The 24,498-nt window shown below is 43.0% G+C and overlaps 1 protein-coding gene across 1 annotated transcript in view; it reads left to right on the plus strand.

Moving 5' to 3' along the window:
* The first annotated feature begins 3,218 nt into the window (after nucleotides 1-3,218).
* Nucleotides 3,219-24,498, plus strand: part of LOC134448044 (unconventional myosin-Va-like) — a 44,400-nt gene continuing 23,120 nt past the window's right edge. The window contains exons 1-13 of the mRNA XM_063197803.1: nucleotides 3,219-3,370; nucleotides 8,889-9,002; nucleotides 10,883-10,943; nucleotides 18,551-18,632; nucleotides 19,230-19,337; nucleotides 19,477-19,583; nucleotides 19,906-20,171; nucleotides 21,372-21,453; nucleotides 21,828-21,968; nucleotides 22,442-22,567; nucleotides 23,020-23,103; nucleotides 23,451-23,555; nucleotides 24,344-24,441. Of these exons, the coding sequence (XP_063053873.1) occupies nucleotides 3,219-3,370; nucleotides 8,889-9,002; nucleotides 10,883-10,943; nucleotides 18,551-18,632; nucleotides 19,230-19,337; nucleotides 19,477-19,583; nucleotides 19,906-20,171; nucleotides 21,372-21,453; nucleotides 21,828-21,968; nucleotides 22,442-22,567; nucleotides 23,020-23,103; nucleotides 23,451-23,555; nucleotides 24,344-24,441 (1,526 nt within the window). The remainder of the gene's footprint in view (nucleotides 3,371-8,888; nucleotides 9,003-10,882; nucleotides 10,944-18,550; nucleotides 18,633-19,229; nucleotides 19,338-19,476; nucleotides 19,584-19,905; nucleotides 20,172-21,371; nucleotides 21,454-21,827; nucleotides 21,969-22,441; nucleotides 22,568-23,019; nucleotides 23,104-23,450; nucleotides 23,556-24,343; nucleotides 24,442-24,498) is intronic.

Below are 24,498 nucleotides of genomic sequence, written 5' to 3' on the forward strand. Positions count from 1 at the left end.
AAACTGGATGGTGAATGAAGAATAGTCCCTCAAAAATTGTTGAGGCTGGGCTGAACAGAGGGGAAACTTAATTGTTTTCCTCCCACGAAGGCTGGGCAATCAGCAAAAACGTGAGGCACAAGCACAATGGAGATGCAAGGTCACATATATACGAACACCATCTTCATAAGCATAAGGCCTAGAGTGTTGTGGACAACAAGACGCCAATCAGTAAGAAACCAACGGGAAATATGCACTCGTACAGTAGATTTTTGAGTCAACCTAATTTTCGCTATTAGAAGCTACATTCAAATCTGAGCGCTCATGAAGAGATTAGGGTTAAATTAACAATTTTTTTATTTTTAGCATCTAGCCCATTAAGGCCCCGTTTATTTTGGCTCCGCCGATACCCCCATGGAATTCCTGGTGAACTGCAGGCCAAAATGCTGGTTACAATGGGAGTGCAACGGCAGGTTTCTAAAAGGGCAGTGGCGGGAGGGTCAGACTGATTTAGTGTGTGCTGTGCAGTGCAGGAGGAATAATCGGAGCAAGTCTTTGTGTTTTAAAAAACCTACAAACGCACACATTTGACCTCAAAATGTCCACCGAAGCAGCTGCTGAAGTTAAGGAAATCGAAGAAGCAACTACGAGGAGCAGCAGTCGGATCCTTATCACATAATGAGGAGATATCCTATGATACAAGCTAGCAGCCTAGGAAGCTAACGGATTATTTTTTTTAGCTTGGTCAGACTGTACATGCTAGCAATGCCAGTCCGTTTGTGTCCCCTAATCTAGAGAACTGGCATTACTGAGCCTGAGCCATCACAAATGATTAAAGTGCATGGTCAAAAATGTCCCTTTCATAAATGAAAGAAATGCTTTGTCTTCAGCTGTTGAAATCCTTAATGGGTTCAGTATGTTTTAGAATGTGTCCAGCTAAACAGTGTGACTAGCTATGCAGTGTTTCGTATTAGCCTATGGCTCACTGGTGAAATTACAAATTCGAGGCAGGCTATTGTGGTTTCGACCCCCAGTATTCACGAAAATTAACTTTTGATTATGCATGACCGTGCTAAGCTTTCTATAACTAGATGGCGTGCTAACCACACAACCTTAATGTTTTGTGTTGGCACACTCATGTAACCCCTCCTCAATTGTGTAGTTAACAAGTAACAGGCATAGTGAAAACATCCCATCTTCACGGATGTGTAGAAATCTATTGCATGCATGCCAATGCCTACCTAATCATTTTTCTTCTACCTATGCATTCATAAAACATGTAGAGCTAGGAAACACTTGAAGTACGTTGTGATCCGAAGGACCTCGGAGTCAATACTAGGCTGCGAGTTGAAACCCCAACCACGCCAATGTAAAATGATAATCGTGTGCATACACCTTCCTCCACTTTCAATGGTGAGACGTCCACCCACGCGCCTTTCCTGCAGTCTGACTGGCATGTGCCTGCATAAACAGGGGACCACCGGGTTCCACCATTGACAGCGTAGATTAAGTGGGGAAATTTTTTTTTATAGACTTTCAGAGGACACGGATGTAGCTCTGTAGAAGCAGCCAGCCACATAACCAAGGGCAGCTATTGTTATTCAGTCAACATTGGCAATGCCCGAGCTTGTTCAGCTAACACCCAGTTAGCGCATGTAGTTGGAACATCGTGAAACTAATATTGAATCAGTATAACTTCCGTTGCTAAGTATAAACTTTCTTGATGATTACTTTTAGACTCAATCTATTCATCAGCAGCTAGCTCCAGCTGCTAACCTAGCAGCGTCATAAGCGACCTAATAAATCATTTGATGCCAGCTTACTTCAGTCACAGGGTCCGATGCCTAATCACTAATTAACTGGGCAAACATTTACAGGGTTGATGTTCATAGAGTCACTGACAGTTATGCCTCTCAGTAATAACATTTTTATGTTTAAGGTGAAGATTGTGCCACAATTCCAGGAAAAGGTGCAGGACAAACGCTGACTGTAGTTTTCGGATGAAATAATAGAATAAAACAAAATGATGTGAAGTGAGCGGACCTCTCATTCCGATAAATAAATGATCAAGACCACGAAAGGAAAATGAGCTCAGATGGGCAGGATAGATGGGGGTCCCACTGGCTTTGTTTTAACAGAAACATAAACACCAAGTCCGTTATAGGAACTTACAGGGGGTATTCCCAAGAAGCTGGTTTAAGTGAAAACCTGGCTAAGTTAATCTCATACTAAACAGCCTTCAGTGTCAATTAGTTAAAAAAAGTGACTCCAGGCTTTTATATAGGTGATTTACCAGTTTTTTTCTACCTCAAATTTAACTTACCCTTAGGTATAATATTACTTAACTTGGGAGGTAACAAAAACCACCTATGGAAATAGGCCTCCTGTGTGAGCACATATGTTGAGACTTGTGGTGTGTGTGTTTTCAGGAGGATTCACGATACAGAGGTGAGCCCGGAGAAGGCGGAGGAAAGCCAAGCTGAAGGGCCCAGAGTTACCCCCACCTAGGTCCAAGCCCTGGTGGGCCTCGACCTGCTGCGGAGCGGCTACATGAAGTGCGGTGGAGTGGCTCCAACTGCATATAACATTTGTAATTGTCACATTCGTGATTGGCGATCAAACAACGAGCAAAATTTGACACAGTGCACATGACATTTCTAACCACAAATCGCTTTGCTCCGTTTGGGGGGCAATCGGAGGCACAGTGCGCCAAGCCCCCCACATATAAGGCCTCTGCATGCCCATTGGCACTGACACGCGGTTCAAGTCCGGCTGAGTCATCATGTCCCAATCCTACCCGTTCACTTCTCGCCGCGGATCTTCCTGTCCACCATCTTCGACAGTCCCTGTCTTAATAAGGGCAAATAGGCCCTAAAAGAAATAAATAATAATAGATTATTATTGCTCGGTTTTGATCATTTTTGTGCCATCACAAATGTGGTGATTATGTGTGATTATTATAGGGCAGTGATTGAGGTTTTCTAAAGTATTTAAAGTGGAGCTTTTTTTGGGCTTTAATATTACAGGACAGTCAGAGAGTAGGCCGGAAATGATTGGGCTAGAGAGATGGTGCAGGGTCAAGAAAATGACCGCCGGCCGGACTCCACCGGGTCCCCGTGTGCAATGTGAGCCCAAAAGTGGGGTGCATTTTTTGCGCGCTGTGCTGTGTTTCCTAATCTTTCACTCACCAACTGATTGTTTCCCTCACAGCAAAGTACTTTGACTCATGCAACAGCAACATGGCCAATGCCAATATGAAGAACAAGCAGCTTCCGGCAGCTTCCGCCCGCCGCCCCGCCAGAGAAGGTGGAGATCAACCGGCGACCACATCCCCACCCCCCAGGACCCCCTCAGGCGCAAAGACCTCCCTGATGGCCAGCAAGCTCGCCAGGCAGATAGCAAACACCAATCTCTGAGACACATCTCCCTCTCTCTCTTCCTTATCTCCTCGTCCTCTCCACCTCCCTCCCACCTGGTCCTCTCACTATTCCACCTCCCTCATGTCAGGCACTTGCAGGCCCCGCATCACTTCCCAAAAAACATCTATGCTCCCTCCTTTTTTATCCTACCCTCTTCTCTTCTTTTCCCCTCTCTTCCTCCCCCTCCCTCTTCCTCCCCCTTCCTCTGTCCCCCTCCCCCTACCTTCTCTCTTCCTCCCCTTCCTCTTCCCCCCTTTCCCCCTTTCCCCTCATCCTCTATCTCCCCGCCCCCTAATTCCTCACGTCCTCTCTCTCCTCTGCTGCCCCAACACCACGCCTTCACCAAGATCTCTGAGAAAGAACCCCAGCTCCACCAGTCGAAACCCCTGAGACGCCCCCCTCAATGACCCATGCCCGTCCAGTAGTGCTGCTCAAGAACGATGATTGTCACAGAGCGACTAGCTGTTGGAAAGAGGCTTTTTTTTGTGCAGAGGTGGGCTCCAAACATTACTGTGTACTTTATATTAGAGACGTGAATTTATTAGCATCACTGTTCTTATGGTAGAAAGAAGGCATAACGGCATACTGTGTGTTTAGTGTTTTAAACGGTATTAAGGAAAGGCCCCAAAAATCCTGAAGATTTCTTCTCATTGCATCAAGAGAACCTTCCTAGAAATGATTATTCATGCGCATACCCTTCTAACCTCCCTCTGGGCAGTGAGAAGACGCAGCTCTCCTATAGCTCTCCGCCAAACGCCGCCGCTCCAGGATTTCCCCACCCATTTAAAGGCCTTATAACCCCTCGCTCCACACGGCCATCACCTGTGGACATTTTGGCATATTTGTCCCCACTTCCCTGAGGTGAGCCCTTCCGGTCTCTGCTTCGAACAGACAACCATACCAAGTCCAACATACGTTCTAAGGCTTGAGAAAACGAGAATAAGGAAGAAACTCATAAGTGTGTGTTATGCATTTAATGTCACGTTGTTGCCAATGGAATTGTAAATAAGGAACTACAAAGTTTTGCATTCTAACATCAGGTTTTAAAAGATTTTATTTGTTGTCAAAGCATATGATGAACAAAATGGGAACATATCAAAGCCAAAGATACCGAGACATGTTTGTAGTTTTCTTCTAAAAACATGCTATCAACTAATGTAAAATGGGAAGTGAGTGCACAGCGTTATACTTATTTTTAATCCTTAGTAATGGTGCACTGTTTGGTGAAAGTCTCTAATTGTGTTCACAAAATAAAACATAAGTGATCCTTTCATGAAATAATGCATTCTATGAGTGAGTTGCTGGGAGTAGATATTTGGAGCTACTATGTGATGTAGTATTTCACAATATAAGGATGTCCCAATTGTTTATTCCATGCATATCCATAAGCTCCTTTGATCAAAAAGATTGACCTGGCAGATTACTGTCTCAAAATGCTTTTCTCTACTTTCCTTTCCCCCAAGATAAGACTTGAATAAAAACCCTAGTTCTTTCCACATTGAACAGATCCAAATGGCCTAAAATTCTTATGTGAAGTGAATAAGTGAGTCCCACTCCATCCTCCAAAACATTCCTGAAATGACATTACATCAATTTCCGGTTTTTAAATAATTAAATGTGGAATCAAATGAATCTTCAAATGCAGATTTTAATATAGCCATACAGTCCCTGTGTGCTGGACTACATCAGTCTAATCTACTTACGCAGTTCTAGTTCGAGGTAAGCTACATGACACACCTCCGAGCAACCCATTGTGTTGATGCGCATCTGTTTGAAATTCATACTTTCCACCAACCAGGAGACGTTAGTCATTTCCTCCACACCAAAGCATTTTTTGCCATTGATAGGGGGGGGGGGGATAAAATGGCCTTAAAAATTCAAAATTTTGGAAAATGAATTACGCCCCCTCCAGGGGAATGGTGCCTATGGGTCCATTTTGAATAGATATATTTGTAAATGTAAGTTGGAACCCATCAAGAAATAAACTCCCCCACCGCAACCCAAAAAACAAAATCGGACATGATTTTTTTTTGCCTGTTTTTACCCCTTTTAGCATTAAAGATACATATAACCTATCTTGAGAGAATACTTCTTGTTCACGCTGTCAGATGTTGCAATGTTCTAATGTGTAAGGTACTTATACAAATTATCATTGGTGGCTGGCTGGTAGACTGCAAAGCAAACCATTGAATCCCCAAGGGCAGACAGGCATTTTCTATCAGTGAGGAGGCAGCTCAGACAGTGATTGAAGTAGCAACACTATGTTTTGGACGTTGAAAAAGTGCTGGGGGAAATCTGATAAGGTCGTTTGACAAGGATACTACAAGGATATACAGTGCCATAATACTCAACTAGAACAGGGTGGGAACCTATGTCTTGAGGCCGCATTAAATGCGGCCCCAACAAAATTTCAATATTATGCAGCTTCATATAACTGAGACATATTTGTAAAGGAATCTTAGAATTCATTTGCAAACACAATTCAGATATATTCAGAGGACCTAGAGAAGGTGGGTTCTGATGTAAAAGGATGCTACAATAAAGGCCCTTAAGTGCAGGGGGAAATCCTGGATTGCGTTCATAGTTACCAGGACGGACCCTGTGGCGGACTTTTACGCCCTTGGAGCAATTCGAAGTGGCAAATTGAATGAAAAGTTACCCACACCCTTTACACAGCAGCATAAAGGCCACTCTACGTAATAGAGGTCCTTAATACTGTCCCCTCTAAATGTGAATCTTCAGGGTGCATTCATACGTATTCTGTTTTACTTGGAAAGCGAAACAACATATGCTGGTGAAATGTGGAAATATCCTATCTACTCCTTTCTGTGTAGGCAATGGAGTTAGACAAAGGCGACTCCTATCTCCAGCCTTGTTCAACCAATACATGGACAACCCTCTACCAAACAACGGGGATGTGTATAGACAGGCAGTGTCTGATAGAAACACTGATTAAAAAACCATTTGATATCTGCCATCTTGATCTGGTTTTATTCCCCCCGCACTGTTGGGTTTCAGCAAACTCCTGAATGTTTGCTCTGAGTGCATGGGGTTTGAGTTGATGTACAGTATAATGCAAAAAATAGTGGCTGTTTTGATATATAAATCCAAGGAAGATTTAAAGTTCCTAACGTTTATCCTGCCAGGGCAATCAATATTGTGTATCAATCATACAAAATCTCTTGGTCACATTATCAACTGAGTCAATTGGGTATATGATGCTAACCCCAAGAGATGAGTGTTGCAATGTCCAAAGCAAATATGGTTAGTAAGGTAAGATTAGTTTCAGATGAGTGAAAGTTAAACTTCCTTACTGTAACTCCTATGTAGCAGTCCATTATGGGTCAGCCTATCAAAAAAGACCCTGCGTAATTCCAAGTAGCATAATTAAGTAACCTTAAGTATAATGATTGCTTGACTATATTGGCGAAAAAACCATAGAGTACAGTGCTAGTTAAATACTTTGTGACTTCAGGACCTAAGTACTTCAAGGCTCTCTTTAAAAATTGATGTATAAGTTTCATTCGGTCGTCTGTAAAGCTGTCCAAAACTGGTATTATACGGATTCTCACTAAGCCCCAGATGCAGCTCGTCAGATAACAATCATGTATGTGGAAGCATTGGCATGGCTTGCCCACTTAAGGATGTCCATGACTGATGGTATTTAGTAACATGCTTATGCATATTTCTTTCTTTCTCGTGCCCCCTCTCTCTTTCTTTTGATTTCTATTTTCCCTGTATGGGAGAATTCAGGGCAATTGCGCCACTTTTTTGCAAGTGAATGGCCCCAAGTCGCCCAATTTAAAACCTGAATTCACCAATGTTGATAGTCTCTTATTGGGCCTAGAGCCTGGCAATATATATTGGCTGACTGTAATTGTAGTGATATCATACAAGGGCAACCAGCTTGAAAAACTCTGTTTTTGTTTTCTTTTTTAATTTTAAAGAGTGGTGTGGGTTTTTATATTTAAGATACAGAGTCACCTTGAGGTGTACCATTTTTTCTTCTATTAATAGTGTTAAATTGAAAATCAAATGGATTTGAAAGCATTTATGCAGCGTAATAACAAAACAGTAAAATAGCTTATGCAATAACCAGGCTGTAATGGGCAGAAAATTGCCACTTATGGGTCTTTTTTTTCATTTTCAAGGGGTGGGGGGGTATTTTCACCAAGATACAAGTTACTTATTTTGGGTGTCAAAGTTCTTTGTATTATTAAAGTGTTAATCAGGTCCCAAATGGGCGTGTTGAAATTTTTGAACTTGATGATTATCCCCCCCCCCCCCCCCCTACATTGAACTCAGTTATCTCCTGGAAGCTGACCACTGCCAACACCACCCTCTCCAGATCATCGCCTATTTCTATTCTCAACCCCTTCCAAGGCTTAAAAGTATAGCAATTCATAATGTCGTTTCAATTCAGCCAATTTTGGCCAATTCACAGCACACCTGGGGAAATTGACAGCAATCCAGAGATGTAGCGAAAGAGCAAGGTAAGTGTTGTAAAAGGAGTTGAATTTCATAGACGCATTGCACTAAAACCTACATTCGTTCATCAGCTGTTGTGCAACTATCCTTTTTCGACCCGAACTTCCTTTTCTTTTTTACCATGAATGCAAATAGTTGTCTTGGTTAACTGGCAACATGAAAGTGAGTTCAGAAAGAAATCTTGCCCTACCCATGCTGCAATTGTAATACCTTCTTATCTCATCAATTACTGAAAGAAGCCTAACAGATTGGGTGGAAACTGGTGGATCGAGTCCTTTTCTTTCTTCGCTTGTGTTTTGTATTCGAAATGTGCTGATATTTTAACAACACGTGACAACGAACCACAGTATTCTTTTTACAAAGCTCTTCAGAAGGACGATTTATTTCCCATGGAAGGGCAGATTAAACTGTGAAACAGACATTGCTAAGTTGTCAGTTTGGTGTAAATTACTTGTGCTGATGTCAACAATTAGGCGGATTGTGGCTGATTCAGGCTGCATTAACACTATGCAGAATCATCATATGTGTGGAAAATGGCTGCCTAACTACCAGACCCTCATGAACTGGCAGACAAATGCTGCCAGTTATTGCCAACTGTACTGGCACTGGCGTGTGACCCAATCCAGTGCAACATGCCCAGTGTTAAGTGATGGAACAGCAGGTGGTCTGTGTAGAAGTATTTGTCTCCTACAAGCCATTGGCATTATGTATGCATATTGCTCCACATTCAGTGCTGTTTATGTCTAAGACAGAGTTCCCATTTGTTGTCTGCACTTTGCTTGGATATTACTTCCTTGTGTCCTGTTACATGCCTGAGTGTGTGTGTGTGTGTGTTTGTGTGTGTGGAGTGTTGTGTGTGAGTGTGTTTAGTGAGTGTGTGCGTGGCGTGCGCCCGCGCGTGTAGCAGCACCCTTTCAGTGTTTGCCTCACACAACTTGATCATACCCACAGACCTTGGGTCATACCGCCATCTACATTCTATTCCTTGTGTCCTCCCACCAGCAGCAGCACGTGTATGGGTGGCACCAGGTCAGGTTTATGGCGGTCCCCTGAGCTGGTCAGGATACACCGCCTGGGTACATCACCCAGCTTGCTGGCGCCTGGACTAGTGGCACGGTGAGGTGGGATGGTGACATTGTCACCTATTGACCTTGTTGGATATGTATTTGTGCACTTCCTTTAAATGTCAGCCCAAAAAGCCATGCATGCAGAAGAATGGTTGTTTTATGCCAACTTAGCGTGTGTGTGTTTTGTGTGTGTGTCTGTGTGTGTCTGTGGCTACAGTGTGTGGAGTAGTAGCCATAGTTTTTTCTTCTGCACATGAAGGAGAAAGTATAGTATGAGAAGAAAGTACTTACTGGGCTCAGCATGCTTTAACTCTTGTAGTTGTTTTTCTGTGACTTGCAAAGGAACAGACTGAGGCAGAAAGCACACCTCAATCGAGGCCTCAAAACTTTGTGTTTGTGTGTGGAGCTGTCTCACTGGAATGGAGGTGTGGCGGAGTGTGATAGTTGCATTCCATTTTTCCCTTCTGGAAAAAACTGTGTTTCACCGTTGGGGGGGGGGTGTGGGGGGTTTGGGGGTGGTGTGGTGTGGGGGGTTTGTTGGTTGGGGTGTGGGTCCCCCCGCTTAGATTTTTGGGTTTTGTTTTCCCACCTGTGCTAAAACCCTTGCATCCCCTTTTATTCTATTTCCTTGTCCCCTTTTGGCGTCAGTTTTGGGTGTGGGGGGGTTTGGGTGTGGTGGTGTGGGGGCGTTGTTTCCCCCCGGGAGGCCTGGGGGGGGTTACATTGTCACCGATTTTGGATATTTTTCATTTTTTTTGGGTCCCTCCTGCGCAGGGGGGAGGGTTTACCAAAGTGGGGTTTTGGGGGTTTTGTGGTGTTTGGGCTTGACGGTTTGGGGTTGGCCTTTTTTTCCTTTGAAGGGGGGGAAAAGTATTTTGATTGGAAAAGTATGGTCATTTCCTTTTTTTCTTTTTTTTTTTTTCTGTGGGAATAAAAGGGGGTGGCGGCCAATTTGGGGTATGGGGTGTTGTCTTTCCAGGGGAATGGAGGGGGGGGGGAGGGGTTTTTTGCCAGGGGGGGTTTTGGGGTTTTGGGGTTTGTTCTTTTTCTTTCGAACGCACCAAAAAAAGGCTCCTTTTTTGAGGGGGCCCCAATTTTCGATTTTTTTCATTTGGAAAAAGGTTTTTTTTTGTATTCATTGGGGAAAAAAACCCAAATTTCTTTGAAGGTCGAACTTTTAAAATTAGCCCATTTGTTATTCAATTATCAGAGGTACAAAAATGGGTTTCTTTGAAAAAAAAGGCTTCCAGGAGCGTTTCTTTTAAAAGTCGTTTTAAAAAATGGAAAATTTTGATGGGGGATCCAAAAGGGCCCCCCAAATTAAATTTTATTGATTTAAAAAGGGTCCCGGAGCCCTTTTTGGGGGTGTTGTTGGTGGGGGGTTTTTGGTTTTTTCGGGGGGGAATTTTTCCACCGTGAACCCCGGGCCGGTTTTTGGGTGCTTTGGAACCCGCCTAAGGGGGTTTGGTAGGGGCAGGGGCGGAAAACCCTTGAGTGCTTTGTATTTCCAAACCACAAGTTTAAATTGGGGAGCCAGAAACTTTGGGGGTGCTTTGTTTTTTTTTTCGCTTTTCTGGAACCAATTGAGACCAAAAGGGCATTGAAACCCCCCTGTTTCTGTACCTTTTCAAACACATTTTGAAACCAAGGCTTTTAAAAATTGAACCCCCTTTTTTTTGGGGGGGGTAGTAACCCCCCGGGGGTTTTTTCCTAGGGGCCCCCGGGGTTCTGTTTTATGGACCGGCGGAAAATTTTTGCAGAATTTCGAATTTCCAAATTTTTGGACGTGTCGCAATGGCCGATCACATAGCATAGTACCCACTAATAGCATACCCACCCCACAATACTGGTAGGAGTAAAATGGCTTCCCAGGGGAAAATGTATAAGCATTGTGGCCGCGGATCGTCCCCCTTTGTTTTGTGTTGGTAGGTTTTTGGGGGGGGTGTGTGGTGTGGCGGCGGGTGGCTTTGGGGGTGCGGGGGACCCGTGGGTGGGGGTGTGTTGACCCGTGGGGTTGTTGTGTGGGGTTGCCGGGCCTTTTTTGGGGAATTGCCCCGAACTGGGGGAAGGACCCCCTCCCCCCTTTTGAAAACCCCCGTCCTCAAAACCCGACCTTAGCATCATAACCCCCGTTCCCCCCAACCCCAAACCGGGATCAAAACCAAACCCCACCCCACACAACACACACACACCCCACACCCAACCCAAAAAAACCACACACCCCACACCCACACCCCCACCCCCACAACTCCAAACCACAAACCAACAACCCCCCAAACCACCCCAACCACACACACACACACAACCCACACCCCCACCCACCCCCAAACACAAAACCTCACCCGTTAAAAACCACAACACCACCCAAAACCTTTCCTTCACATCGCGTACAAAAAATTCAATTTTTGGGAAACCAGTCCCTCAAATTACACCATAACAACCTACCATACAATTTCAAGGGGGGGGGGCATTTTTCACCCCCTTAAAATTTACCCCCCCAAAAAACCCACCCAAAACCCAACCACACCCCCCAAAACCTTCTTCTTTTCACCACCAATTTGATCCTTTTACCCCCCAAAAAACCCCACCCCCAAACCCCAAACCTTTTCTTTTGGTTAGTTTGGATGGGATATCTGTCCCCCTACCCCTTTTTAAAAGTTTTATTTCGTTTCCATATTTTTTTTTTTGGTCTTCTAAGAATTATATGGGATTTCTTTAAACTGAAAACAAAAAAATTCAAATCATTGAAACTTTTTTTTGCATTTTCTTAGCTTTAAAAATTAGAGGAATTTTAATTCCCCACTTATTTTGGAGAAACAATTGCCCCCAAATATGCAAAACCCCATGTGTTTTTTTCCTCCCCCACATTAAGGGGGGTGTTTGGAAATTTGTTTGATTTTTATTTGTAAAAGAAAAAAATCTTTTGGATACAATATTGCGAATAAGGTAAATTTTGTTTTTCCCTAACGCAGCCCAGGGGAGGAATTTTTTCCTTGTGGGAGGCTAGGCGGGGGCCAAAACCCTTTTAAAGTCCTCCCCCCCGGCACAATCCCCACACCCCAAAACACCAAAAACCAACACCCCCCTTCAGGGAGGGTCGGGCAAGCACGGCCACTCCCCAGTACAACAACCCCCCCCCAAAACACACAAACAACAAACCCCAACCAAACTAAAATTTCACCCAATATTTCGACCCCACCCCCGTTAGGGGGGAAAAACCCCTGGGGGTTTTAAGCGGGTTTCGGCAAGAATTTTTTATCCGAAAACGGGGGCTCCCCCCAATTCAAAAAATTTTGGGCACCAACGCCTGGGAGACTTTTAAAAAAGCAGGACAGGAACAAGCTTTTTTTGGGGCAAAAATGTTTTTTTTTTTAATTGGCTTTTTTTGGCCCTTGCCCATGCAAAAAAAAGAGGGTCCTTTCCCCTTTGGAACATTGAACCGGGTCAGCCCAAAAGGCTGAAAATTTGGGGAAGGGAAGGATCGGCTAATTCAAAAACAGTGCAACTAAGCAAGGATAAAGGCACGGGGTGTTACGAATTGTGCATGGAAATGTTCCAGTATTTTTACCTGAAAACTTTTATGTCCATTTTTCCCTTGGAATGACCAAAAAATGAGTGGGGAACAACCAAAGAAATAAACCCCCCTTTTTTGGAACAGAAAAAAATTGATTCGGGGCCCAAAATTGTTTGAAAATTTTTAAAAACCCGGGGGAAAAAAAAGCCAAATTTGGATTCACACTTTTTAAAATGTTTTTTTCCCAAAATAAAAAAAAGGGGCAATTTTTTTGAAAAAAATATTTGAAAAAAAGGGGGCCCCAATTTGTGAAAGTTTTTAAAAGCGATACCGGGGGGCCCCATTCAAAATTAAAATTTTTTCTTTGGTTTTCTTAAAATTCACTTTCCAAAACCAGGTTAAGCCATTTTTCAGCATGACCCAAAGTCAGGGGAGATGCTTTTAAAAGTCTATTGTTTAGCAGGCAACTCAAGAATGCTGTTTCGCCCTAAAAATTCTAACCCCCCCCCCAAACAAATTTTTCAAAAAAAAAACCACCATCTTTTGGGGGGGGTGGTGCAAAAGAGTTCTGAAAAAAACCCCTTTGGGTATTTCACATGGTGGGTCATGGGGGCCCCCCACTGAGGGGAGATTTTCCCCGCCCATATGGAGGGGACGCCCTTTTTCCACGAGTTAAATTGGAAAAACTCCCACTTGGCAATTTTTTTAAAAAAATTTTTGTTTCTGAAACAAGAATAGGTAATGAAAGGGGTACTTTAAAATAAGACTTTTCTTAAAAGTTTCCTTTGAAAGTTATGATTTTAAAAATTTGTTAAAACATTCGGGGAAGGGGTTTTGATTTAAATTTGGGGGACCCCTTTTGGGGGAAAAAAATTTTTTGGGGTTTATTTTTTTTTTTTTAGTGAAAAAAATTAATTTTTTTTAAAAGGGGTCACCGTGTCAAAGTGAATTTTTTTAAGCTCTCCCTTTGGGGAAAAGTTTCGTGCTGGGAGGGGCCTACAGGATGCACGTATTTGGAATTTAAATTTTCCCAACCCGACACGCCCCCAAATTTTCCTTAGAAGGATGGTTTTTTAGGAAAAAGTCATTTGTCAAAAAAAACGACACCAAATAAAAACTGGGTTACAAGAAAAGTTTTGGTGTATAAAGTTTTTTTTAGGTTTTTAAAAGAAAAGTACCGGTGAAAAAATGATTTTGGGAAGATTGTGGTTTAACAAAAACCCCGATCGGGGGCCCAATGGATTTACTTAGGAAATTTTGGATCCCGGGGGGAAAAAGGGGGTGTTACAAAAACGGGGTTAACACGGGGCAAATTTTTGAAATTTTAAAATTTTAATTCTCCAAAAAGGGGAAACCCCCCCTTTAAAAACCCGTTCCCAAATTTTGATTGGGGGGGGTTTCCCATGGATTTATTATTTAAACATTAAAATGGGGTGTCCCCATTCCCAGTTTTTTAAAATATGGGCCAAAACCCCCAGCCAGGAAAAAAGTGTTTTTTATTTTAAAAAGTTTTCCAATCCTAAATTCGGGCCAAATTTTGAAAAATCATTTCAAATTTTAAAGGGAGCAGGGGTGTATTTCCCTTAAAGGGTCGGCAGGAAAATTTTTTCTGAAAAGCCCAAAGCCATTGAAAAATGGAAAAAAACTAAATTTGGGTTTTTGTTTGGTACCTTTTTTTTTTTTGGCAAATGCAGGAGTTCAAAAAAGGTAATCAAGAATTCGCATTTTCCGGTTTTCCCCTTTCAAAAAACCCTGTTTTGCCTTTTTCTATTAGTGGAAAAAGCCCAAAAAGAAAAAACTTTTCCCACTTTCAAGGGAGGAATTATCATGAACAACCGAGGGAAAACCCCCTGGGAAAAGGGTTTCAACCCCAAAAGGTTAAAAAATTCCGTTTTTCAAATGTTTGTGAAAAACTTTCAAAGCAATGGAAAAATTTTGCAAGTGTTACGAAAAAGTTTTAATCAAAATCCGAATTTTTTAAAAGGATGGTTCAGGGGGGGGGGGGGGGGGGGGTTTTGTGTTTTTGGGGGGTGGGGGAAAAAGAAGAAAAAAAGTTTTAAAGGGGGTAAAATTTTGAGGCCCAACCGATTTGTGCAAACATCTTTCGGGTCAAGGGTCCCTTTCTAAAATTTCCGGTTCAAATCTTGGTTAACGGCCCCTTAAGATCTTGTGGGGCCAGAAACAAGGTTAACTGCAGGGGTTTCCCTAAAGATGAATGAAAAGCCAGGGGTTTAAACCTGTCCAAGTTTTCCTTTTTAAAAAAAGCAAAAAATTCTGCTTTTCCCATCAAAAGGGCCTGCGGGAAAGGGGGGCCTTTTGATGGGTGGTACAACATGACCTTTTGTGAAGTGCGGGGCCCTTATTAAAGGGCCCTTTTGCTGGGGACTCGACCTGCCTACCACCCAGTTTCGCGACGAAAAAGGGGACAATGGCTTTTGGGGTGAAAACCGGCGAGAGGACCTTTCAGGTTTTTTCCCACTGTATCCCTTTTCCTTTGGTGGGGTATTCCCCAATATAAAAACCCATTCGGGCTGGGAGGGGCCGAAGCTTCCAGTATTTTCCGCTAAAAGGGAAAAAGGGTTGTGTTGAATCGGGCGCACATTCAGGCTCATCCCGAGGGTTTCCCCTGATGGGGGATTTGAATCAGAAACCCCTTTTGCCAATTTTTTGGTTTGGTGGTTTTGGGGCCCACAAAAAAGCGTTTTCCTGGAAGGAAAAAACCCAATTGGCTCCATGTCCAGAATTTTTGGTGAAGGCAAAATACCATTTTTGGCGGGATCGAAATAAAGGGTTCATTTTTAAAATTTGGTTGTGCTTCTTATTGTGTTTTGAGGAGATTAAGTTTTTCCCTGTTGAAGGGGGAATAAGGTTACACCTTAGGATAAAGGGTCTGGGAAACAGTTAGGAACACATTTTTGGCGAAAGTTTTCTTTCCTGAAAAGAATGTTTGTTAAATTCCCCAAAACAAACCCTTTGAAGGACAAATGCCACTCCAAAGGGCATGAGGACCCCCCGTTAAATTTAACAAATTTTATTGTTGAGATTTGGGGTTCCCAATTTAAAATGGTACGTTTAAACCCCCCCACCACAATTGGGAGCAGGGGTTGCCCCCCCCGGGAACCCCCCTTCTTCAATTTGTTTGTTAAGGCGGGTGGTTTTTCCCAACATAGTAGGGGAACTTTTAAAAAGGAAATTTTTCTGAGCAAGCAGTTTGGACCCGCAACCTAAAGGGCGAATTGGGTCTCACTAAAGCATAGTAAAAAAAAGGGACTTTGGGGGAACCTGAGTAAAAAGGCCCATGAGCCCGCTACTTTAAAGGGCCCCCTTTTTGGGTTTTAAAACAAGAAAAAGCTTTGATGAAATTGAGCCCCTATTCCCCCAAAATCTGAGTCCTTTTGCCCCTTTTGGGTTTTGTTTAGAAAGGGACCGTCTGTTTTAAATTTTACCCTGTCTTTTGCCTCATTAACTCACAAAAACCCCTCTGTGACATAAGCCCCCATTTGGACTCCAATGGAGCTTGAAGAAAAAAAAGGGGGTCCAGCCAAAAACCCGGGGGAAAACCCCCGGCTGAACGGAAAAACCCCTTCCCCCCAAAACTTGAAAGGGGCCTTGGGGAACAAGTAAACCCAGGTTAAATGTTTTAAAACCAACCAAACACGTATTTCGCCTTTGTGGGAGAAGGTGACCCCAAAAAGCCCGGATTAAAACCAGGGCTCTTGCTTTTGATGGGTTTTAGGAGGTGCTGGGCTTTTAGTGTGTGGGTCAGAGCAAAATTGTTATAGCTAAAAGGGGGCCATTTGATTGTTTTTAAACACCCCAAAATTTAAAAACTTTATCGGGAATTTCCGCTTCACGGGTATGGGGGAATTTTTATCAATTAGCTACCCGGGAAAGGGTGCTTCAAAAAAATTTTCCTTTAAAAAGGTTTTGTGATAGAAAAACAGGAAGGTTTTGATAGAGAGCCAAAAACCTTTAAAGGGGGCAAAATTACGGAGACAAAATTGGGGAAAAGAGGGGCTGCTGGGCGGGGGCCCGTCTCCCCGCTGAAATTTTTTCACAAGTGAAATTAACAGGGGGGGAATCAATGCTCTTCCTCCCATCAGTAGTACTATAAGAGGGCACATTCAGAGAGGGGCATTTCTAGTTCATAGAGTCTGCAAAATACTAACAAGAACCAAGGACCCCAAAATAAGGCATGAGCCTAAGCAACATGGACCTAAGCACACACCTGGCATACTCCTGCCATTAAAATGCCTGAAACCATTATCACAAGATATGATGATCATAATGATAACATGATTTTTCAAGTTAAAATAACTTAATCACTAGAATGTTACAATGTTACACCTTAGTAAATGTATTGTGTTTTGGGCTTAATTTAAGCCTAGGTCTTTATCATCACATTTATTCATTAATTGTTTATGCTATGATGGTCCCTAAAGTGTTAAGAAATATTAAATGTAAGATTTACATTTATAGTGGCAGTTCCTTATTCTTAATAATAACCTAATGGGCAAGCACATGGCTGAGTTCTTCAGAATAGGAAAAAGACCTTGACCTTGACCTTGACATTGACCTTGACCTTTTAAGGACTATGCTGATACAAATAATCATAGTAATATCAGCAAATAACTCATCATGCCATAATTGATCATTTGTCTCTCATTTGTACAATGGAAGTCTATTAACGTTCTTCAGAATAGCAAATTTGACCTTGGCAATGACCTTTTAAAGTCAAAATCACACATCATCCTCATGTAATTGTCAGAATTGAATTCCTCTCCAAAAATTGGTCAGAATTGATGTATGGCATGTGTATAAACAGTTTAAAAGTAAAAAACACACGTTGTTGTCATAGGCGATGGTGGCCATATTTGGCGGCCATATTGTGAAAAATCTGGCACTATGGTGGACGAGCACCTCCGTGATTTTTAATGTCTAGGAACCCACTAACTCAAATCCAGTGAGAAACGCCCTCAACTCAAAATTGCGAACGGGTCTACAGGGCTGGTCCAGGACATTAACAGTGTTGCGGACATTTATCATTTACTTCAGTTATTATTTTGTTTTGTCCAGCACCTGTGCCACTGATGTGCGCGCATTCTCTGCTTTCTTGATAAAATATTTAATGTGAAAGGAAATTCACAACACGATTCCTAGTCCCAAAGAGAATACACATTCACTGGCAAGGCAATGCTGTAGCACATTTTCTGAGCAGAAGTTCAATGTCTTTCACAAAAAAATCTACAGGTACAAAAATGGCAGATGAAATGAGAATCACAGATAACATAATAAAATGACTAAATACTGTACATAACTTAAAAACAAAAGCATCAATTGAGAGCTAATGTGGGATGTGGGATGTACATAACGGGGCAATGTAGGGATGAAGTCATGAGTAAATCCAGCCCTGTGTTTCAGATGGCGCACTTGTGTCAGTGTTACTGACAGTGCATAATGCTCACAGTGCACTGGGGTCTTTAGTGCATAGTGTTGTGGAAAAGTCTGAGCACTATGCGCTCTGCCCTCACTGGAAGTGACCGGTGAGCATGGCATTAGCTCACCAAAATATCAGGGGGCTACTGTTTATATTGCACAGCGTGTCATGCTTGTATTTACATTTCCTTCATCCCAACTGGTAGCTGTTTCACATACAATACTTGGCTTGGCATGAATTAGGAGATTGTTGCCCAAACTCTTCTACTGAACGGAACGCCATGTTTCTTCCATTTCATTATCAATATGGTGACCGTTTAGTGCGTGCAGTGTCCATCGTTCAAGTACTGCGTTTTTCGCCATTGTTTGGGTATCATCTTGGTGCTTTCAGTGCACTGAATTAACCCAAATTTTCAGCAAGAGCACCATACGCACTGAAACATAGTGCCTGAAGTATTCAAGTGCGCCATCTGAGACACAGGGTATGTCTTTTATGAGGACTTATGTAGGTGTGGTGGCATAGCTGGGTAAATGAAAGGGATGGTAAAAGTTTTATGTGGAGGAGAGGAGTATGTGTGTATGCAGTATGTATGTGGATGTATGAGGATGTAAAGAATCTAATCTAAGTCTTGTGACGTGTGCTTTAGGCCAGTGAGGAGCGGAACTATCACATCTTTTACCAGCTTTGTGCATCCTCCCACTTACCAGAGTTCCAGGAGCTGAAACTAGGTACATCATTGCATGCATACNCAGACTCTCTCTCTCTCTCTCTCTCTCTCTCTCTCTCTCTCTCTCTCTCTCTCTCTCTCTCTCTCTCGCTCTCTCTCTCTCTCTCTCTCTCTCTCTCTCTCTCTCTCTCTCTCTCTCTCTCTCTCTCTCTCTCTCTCTCTCTCTCTCTCTCTCTCTCTCTCTCTCTCTCTCTCACCTTTACTCATTATGTCCCTACAGAGGTCTGTGTGGCATTACAAAAGCTACTTTGATAAAACTCAACTGTTGGGTTGGCCCACGCCGACTCACTAATGTTGCCTCAGTCAGCTGAGCATGTGCGTAGCGTAAATATAGCTTTCAGCTATCTTTGTATTTGTCAGACTTGTGTAGGGAGGAAAAAGGTATGCGTCACATGCCTCAGACATTTTGGGCATTTCTCAATGTTCTAGTGTAGTAAGCACACGTGGAAGTGTGTCAGCCTAATTAGTCACGCCCAGTGATTGGATACTCTTTGGTGAACTCTGCGGAGTATCCAATCACTGGGCATGACTAATTAGACTGACACACTTCCAAGTGTGCTTACTAGAACATTGAGAAATGGCCTTTGTGTCCTCTAAGGCCGGGCAGATGACTTCCATTTTACCAACCAGGGGAAAAACCCCTCCATTAGCGGGGTGGACGACGCAACAGACATGACCTCAACCAGGAAGGCATTCACCGTGATGGGTAAGACAACAGGATGGCTTTCACGGCTTCATCTGACCATTCAATGAATACTTACACCATTCATTCATTCATTCATTCATTCATTCATTCTGTTCTTTCTCGGACCCAAGTTCACTGGTTTCTGTCTGCTTGGCTGCAGGTGTTGATGAGAGGCAGCAGATGGCGCTGTTTAGGGTGCTGGCCGCAGTGCTTCACTTGGGCAACGTGGAGGTCAAGCAACTCCGAGCTGAAAACAGCAGTGTGTCTGTGAGTGGACATCTACAGGAACATCATGCCGTTTGTGTGTGCGTGTGTGTGTGGTGTGTGTGTGTGTGAGTCTGCGTGTGTGCGCGTGTGTGCGCGTGTGTGTGTGTGTGTGCGCGTGTGTGCGCGTGCGTGTGTGTGTGTGTGTGTGTGTGTGTGTGTGTGTGTGTGTGTGTGTGTGTGTGTGTGTGTGTGTGTGTGCGCGTGTGTGTGTGTGTGTGTGTGTGTGTGTGTGAGTGAGTGAGATCAGTGTCTTTTTCTTTGTGGCTAACAGTGGTTTAGTGGTTCTGCTCTGTGTATGTGTCACTGTAATTATTCTTTACAGCCGGAGGACGTAAGCCTCCAAGCTTTCTGTGATCTGATGGGGGTGCCTTCGCCAGAGATGGCCAAGTGGCTCTGTCACCGCAAGTTGAAGATGGCCACTGAGACCTACAACAAGCCCGTGCCCAAGTCGCAGGCACTGGACGGTCGTGACGCTCTGGCCAAACACATATACGCCCGCGTCTTTGAGTGGATAGTAACGCGTATCAACACCGCTCTCAAGGCCGCCGGAAAGGAACACTCCTTCATTGGAGTGCTAGATATCTACGGGTGGGTATTGGGGGGGCCTTTTCGAAGGAGAATTCCTGACAATTTCTCCTTTTTTTAAAATAAATGTTTAGGGCTTTTTTTCTGTCTTTATTGTGACGGGACAGTTACAGAGGGAAAGGAAATGAGTGGGGAGAGAGATACGGGGAAGGTTCGGCAAATGATCCGGGCCGGAATCGAACCCGGGTCGCCGGCGTAGTAACCCAGTGCCCTACTGTTAGGCCACGGCAGGACCGATTCCTGCCAATTTCAACAGACAATTGTATTGCTCACACTACACTTGTCAGTTCATGGCCACGTGGCATTTTTCTTTGTTCATCCCATTTCAAGATTCTGGCCGGTCTAATGGTGTTTGTTTACATTTTTTGATGGAAACAACCGCATCTGTGAGCAATGGCAGTGTGAGCAATACAACTCCGTATTGAAATCAATATGAATTCTCCTTTAATATTCAAAAAGCTTTGTTTGTCTGACATGCTGTCATAATACAAAATTGTCTCTGCACGAAGGCTCACATAATTATGAGACTGAGAGTTATTTGAGGAATGAATGTTCTGTGTGTGTAGTGCAGTTGGAATGAAGGAAGCTTTCGTCATTTTAAACTGACAAACTTTGAGAGTCAATTAATGTAAATGTAAATTCATGTGTAATGTAAAGCATCTACACATACTGCATTCGTGATGGGTGCAGTTACTACTGATTAGGTTTTACATTTGTGTGTCATGCATTGTATTGCAGATCTGGGGTACGTATCTCGAAAGTGTCTTTGCTAACGACGGTAGCAACGTCCTTCGTAAGAGCGACTCAACTCTCTCTCGACAGCGACGCTCACCACTAAATCCAAGGGTCTTAAGACGGTCTTAAGACGGTCTTAAGACGGTTACCAACGAAAAGAATCGAGAAACGGAGCCCTGTAGTACAAACAACCCAACAACCAAACAACTTAGCATTAAACTAGTATGGTATGATGCAAGCTTGAACTAACATCCAAAGAAGACTGCTTCCCAAAGTTGTTGTACCAATTTGGTCTGAATTAAGTTGATTTGAACCAACACAGTTCATACCACAACAACATATGATACCTCCAGAAGAGCCACTGTTGTTGTCGCTTTTACCTTCTTTTTCTTCTCCACTATGTTTAACCAGAGACAATCCAAATGCAGAGAATCTTTGGTTTAACCTCTTTTACTCTTCCTTCTGCAGCTTTGAGACGTTTGAAGTGAACAGCTTTGAGCAGTTCTGTATCAATTATGCCAATGAGAAGCTCCAGCAGCAGTTCAACCTGGTGAGTTCACCCCATTGAATTCCAACACAGATCTTTTACTGGAACTACCAAGAGCTTAATTTCCCACCTTATACATATAGTAGGTGATGGTCCTGTATATATAGGGTTTCAAAAATACACACTTTAAATCATTGTAAATTAGGTTGCAAAGTCATGTATTTAAAAAAAAAATAATAGAATACATTTCTCTTTATTCACTTATGTTTTGTCACTGCCCATTCTGAAACTGATTTCAAATGTCTTTGCCATTTTTATCGGGCAACATTAAATAGCAGTGTGAAGTGGATTAAATGTGTTAATGTGTATAATTTCAAGATTACACTTTGGTGATCCTTGATGTGGTTGTCTGTGTGTGTGTGTGTGTGTCTTATCAGCATGTGTTTAAGCTGGAACAAGAGGAGTATATGAAAGAAGACATCCCATGGATGCTCATAGATTTCCATGACAACCAGCCTTGCATCAGTCTGATTGAGGCGAAGTTGGGCATCCTTGACCTACTGGACGAAGAATGCAAAGTAATACACACACACACACACACACACACAGAGAACTTCACATTTACCCATATCACCACTATTGACCCAATACACATTGTCACTTCCATTTTCAATTGTTGAAGCTTAAAAACTTACAAACGCCACTACAAGCTCTCTCCTATGTTCTGTTGACTGATGTTCTAATTTGATTCCTGTGAGATGGTCTGATATTATCAATTAATTTTATTTATTTATTTATGTTGCACATTTTGGACATTTATCATCTGAGTTCACACATTTCTCACCAGAGTTCATCCAAGACACTGTAAATAAAAAATAAAAAATGTACATCATATAAAAAGCACAATACATGTGGCCCTCAAAAGTTGGCTGTGTGTGATTACAACTGATTGAAGCACGTTTACGTTTACGGTATAACATGTTACACTTGTTTGATTCAACTTAACTAAATGAAAACACATCCATTCCACTGTCCTTCTGCTTCTTCTCAGATGCCTAAAGGGTCTGATGCATCGTGGGCCCAGAAGCTGTACAGCAGTCATGAGAGGAGAAGCAACCACTTCCAGAAGCCACGCATGTCCAACAGCGCCTTCATTGTCTTGCACTTTGCAGACAAGGTACTAACACACACACACACACACACACACACACACACACACACACACACACACACACACACACACACACACACACACACCTTTGCACGCCACTTGGGCTATACGATGCAATGGACACAAACACTCACACACATTTCACTGAAGGCATTACAACACCATGGTCCTGAGGACCTTTTAAGACTGCAACTCTTTTTTTTTGCCTCCAAAACGCGAGAAGTGTTTCGAGTATTCCAAATCCAAGCACTTCCTGTTAGCTGTCCAAGTTGTATACAACGTGGAAGCGCCTGGCAGAGAAAAAAACGCCCCAGTCTGAAGCCCTACTAACTCTGCCGTGCCGACAAAACATTGTCTCATCCATGACTCCCCCATCCATACCAACCCCTTAATTCCCTCTGTTCTTTCTAGACTAGTCACTTTTTATGTTCTTTATGTTTTTAACCCCCCTCCCCCAGGTAGAATACCAGTGTGATGGTTTCTTGGAAAAGAACAAAGACACTGTCAACGAGGAGCAGATCAGCCTCCTCAAGTCTGCTAAGGTGAGTATGACCTAATGATGTGAGTGGGTGGTGTTTTATTATATACTATATTTTAATTTTTTCATAAAACAAACACACGTGTGACACAATCCCTACCCCATTGTAACACTAGTTATAAAAAATGCTCAAAAGGTGGAATTAAATAATTACAGTACTGTACGTGTGTGTATGTTTGTACACCTATATGTACGATGTGCATGGTAATTCTGATCAGTGTTTCTTGGCAAGTCTGACGTGTGTGTGTGTGTGTGTGTGTGTGTGTGTGTGTGTGCGTGTGCGTGTGCGTGTGCGTGCGTGCGTGCGTGCGCGCGCGCGTGTGTGTGTGTGTGTGTGTGTGTCTGGTGTAGTGTGAGCTGTTGCTGGAGCTTCTGGAAGAGGAGTGTGTTCATGGTCAAAGTCGCCTGAAGACACCAGCAGCACGCAGTAGCACTCGCAAGAGTGTCGGCCTACAGGTACACACACACACACACACACACACACACACACACACACGCACACACCATTTACTGTACATCTCAAAACTGACCATAACAGTGTATGTTCTTGACTAACTTGTGGTTGACCTGCCCTTATCCTAGTACTTGAAACAGATTAGCCGAGGGAGCGAAGATAGCTCTGCCGCGTGAAGGCACAACACATTCTGAAATACTTCCGCCCGTTCCAATCAATCTTACCAAGAAAGTAAACAGTCACACAAAAAAATGTACAATCATTTGCGATTGCAGAGTTGGTTAGATATACTCTGCCACATTATATTTTATCCAGAGACTGCCCAATTAAATAGCATTGCTTTGTCAGTGAAAACTGGTTGCCCACTAATATGTTTAGTTAGTTACTATTAGTTAATTAATAATTGAGTAACGTCACCAGCCTACTGAAGCTTATTCTGATGCTGCTGAGAATGAGATCATTAACATCAGTCAGTCAAAACAACCAGGTTTAGTCTACCCTGGTTTAACTAGTTAACCCTGGGTTACTGCTGAGTAGGTTGAACTCCATTAGTAAACAATCAACTCCCAAGTCTACTATGTACCTCGAAGTTGGAGCTGCAGGATTAAAAAGAGCCCTTTAATAAGAATATTGGTGGTGCACTCAGACACAGACACAGAATCTTATACACTGAGGACAAACAAGAAGATGCTCACACAACTTATCTTGTAAACATGGGTCTTCCCTAAGAATTGTGTATGTGTGTGTCTGTGTCTGTGTCTGTGTCTGTGTCTGTGTCTTCTATCTGCAGTTCCGTAACTCTCTGCAGTTACTCATGGACACTCTGAGTGCCACTGCCGCTCACTATGTACGATGCATCAAACCCAATGATTGTAAAGCTGCCTTCACGTAAGTCTCCTTTTTTTTACTGTAGGTAGGTGTCCATGACTGATTTCACATGCCCTT

Source organism: Engraulis encrasicolus, chromosome 4 (assembly GCF_034702125.1).
Source record: "Engraulis encrasicolus isolate BLACKSEA-1 chromosome 4, IST_EnEncr_1.0, whole genome shotgun sequence".
NCBI classification, from domain to species: domain Eukaryota; kingdom Metazoa; phylum Chordata; class Actinopteri; order Clupeiformes; family Engraulidae; genus Engraulis; species Engraulis encrasicolus.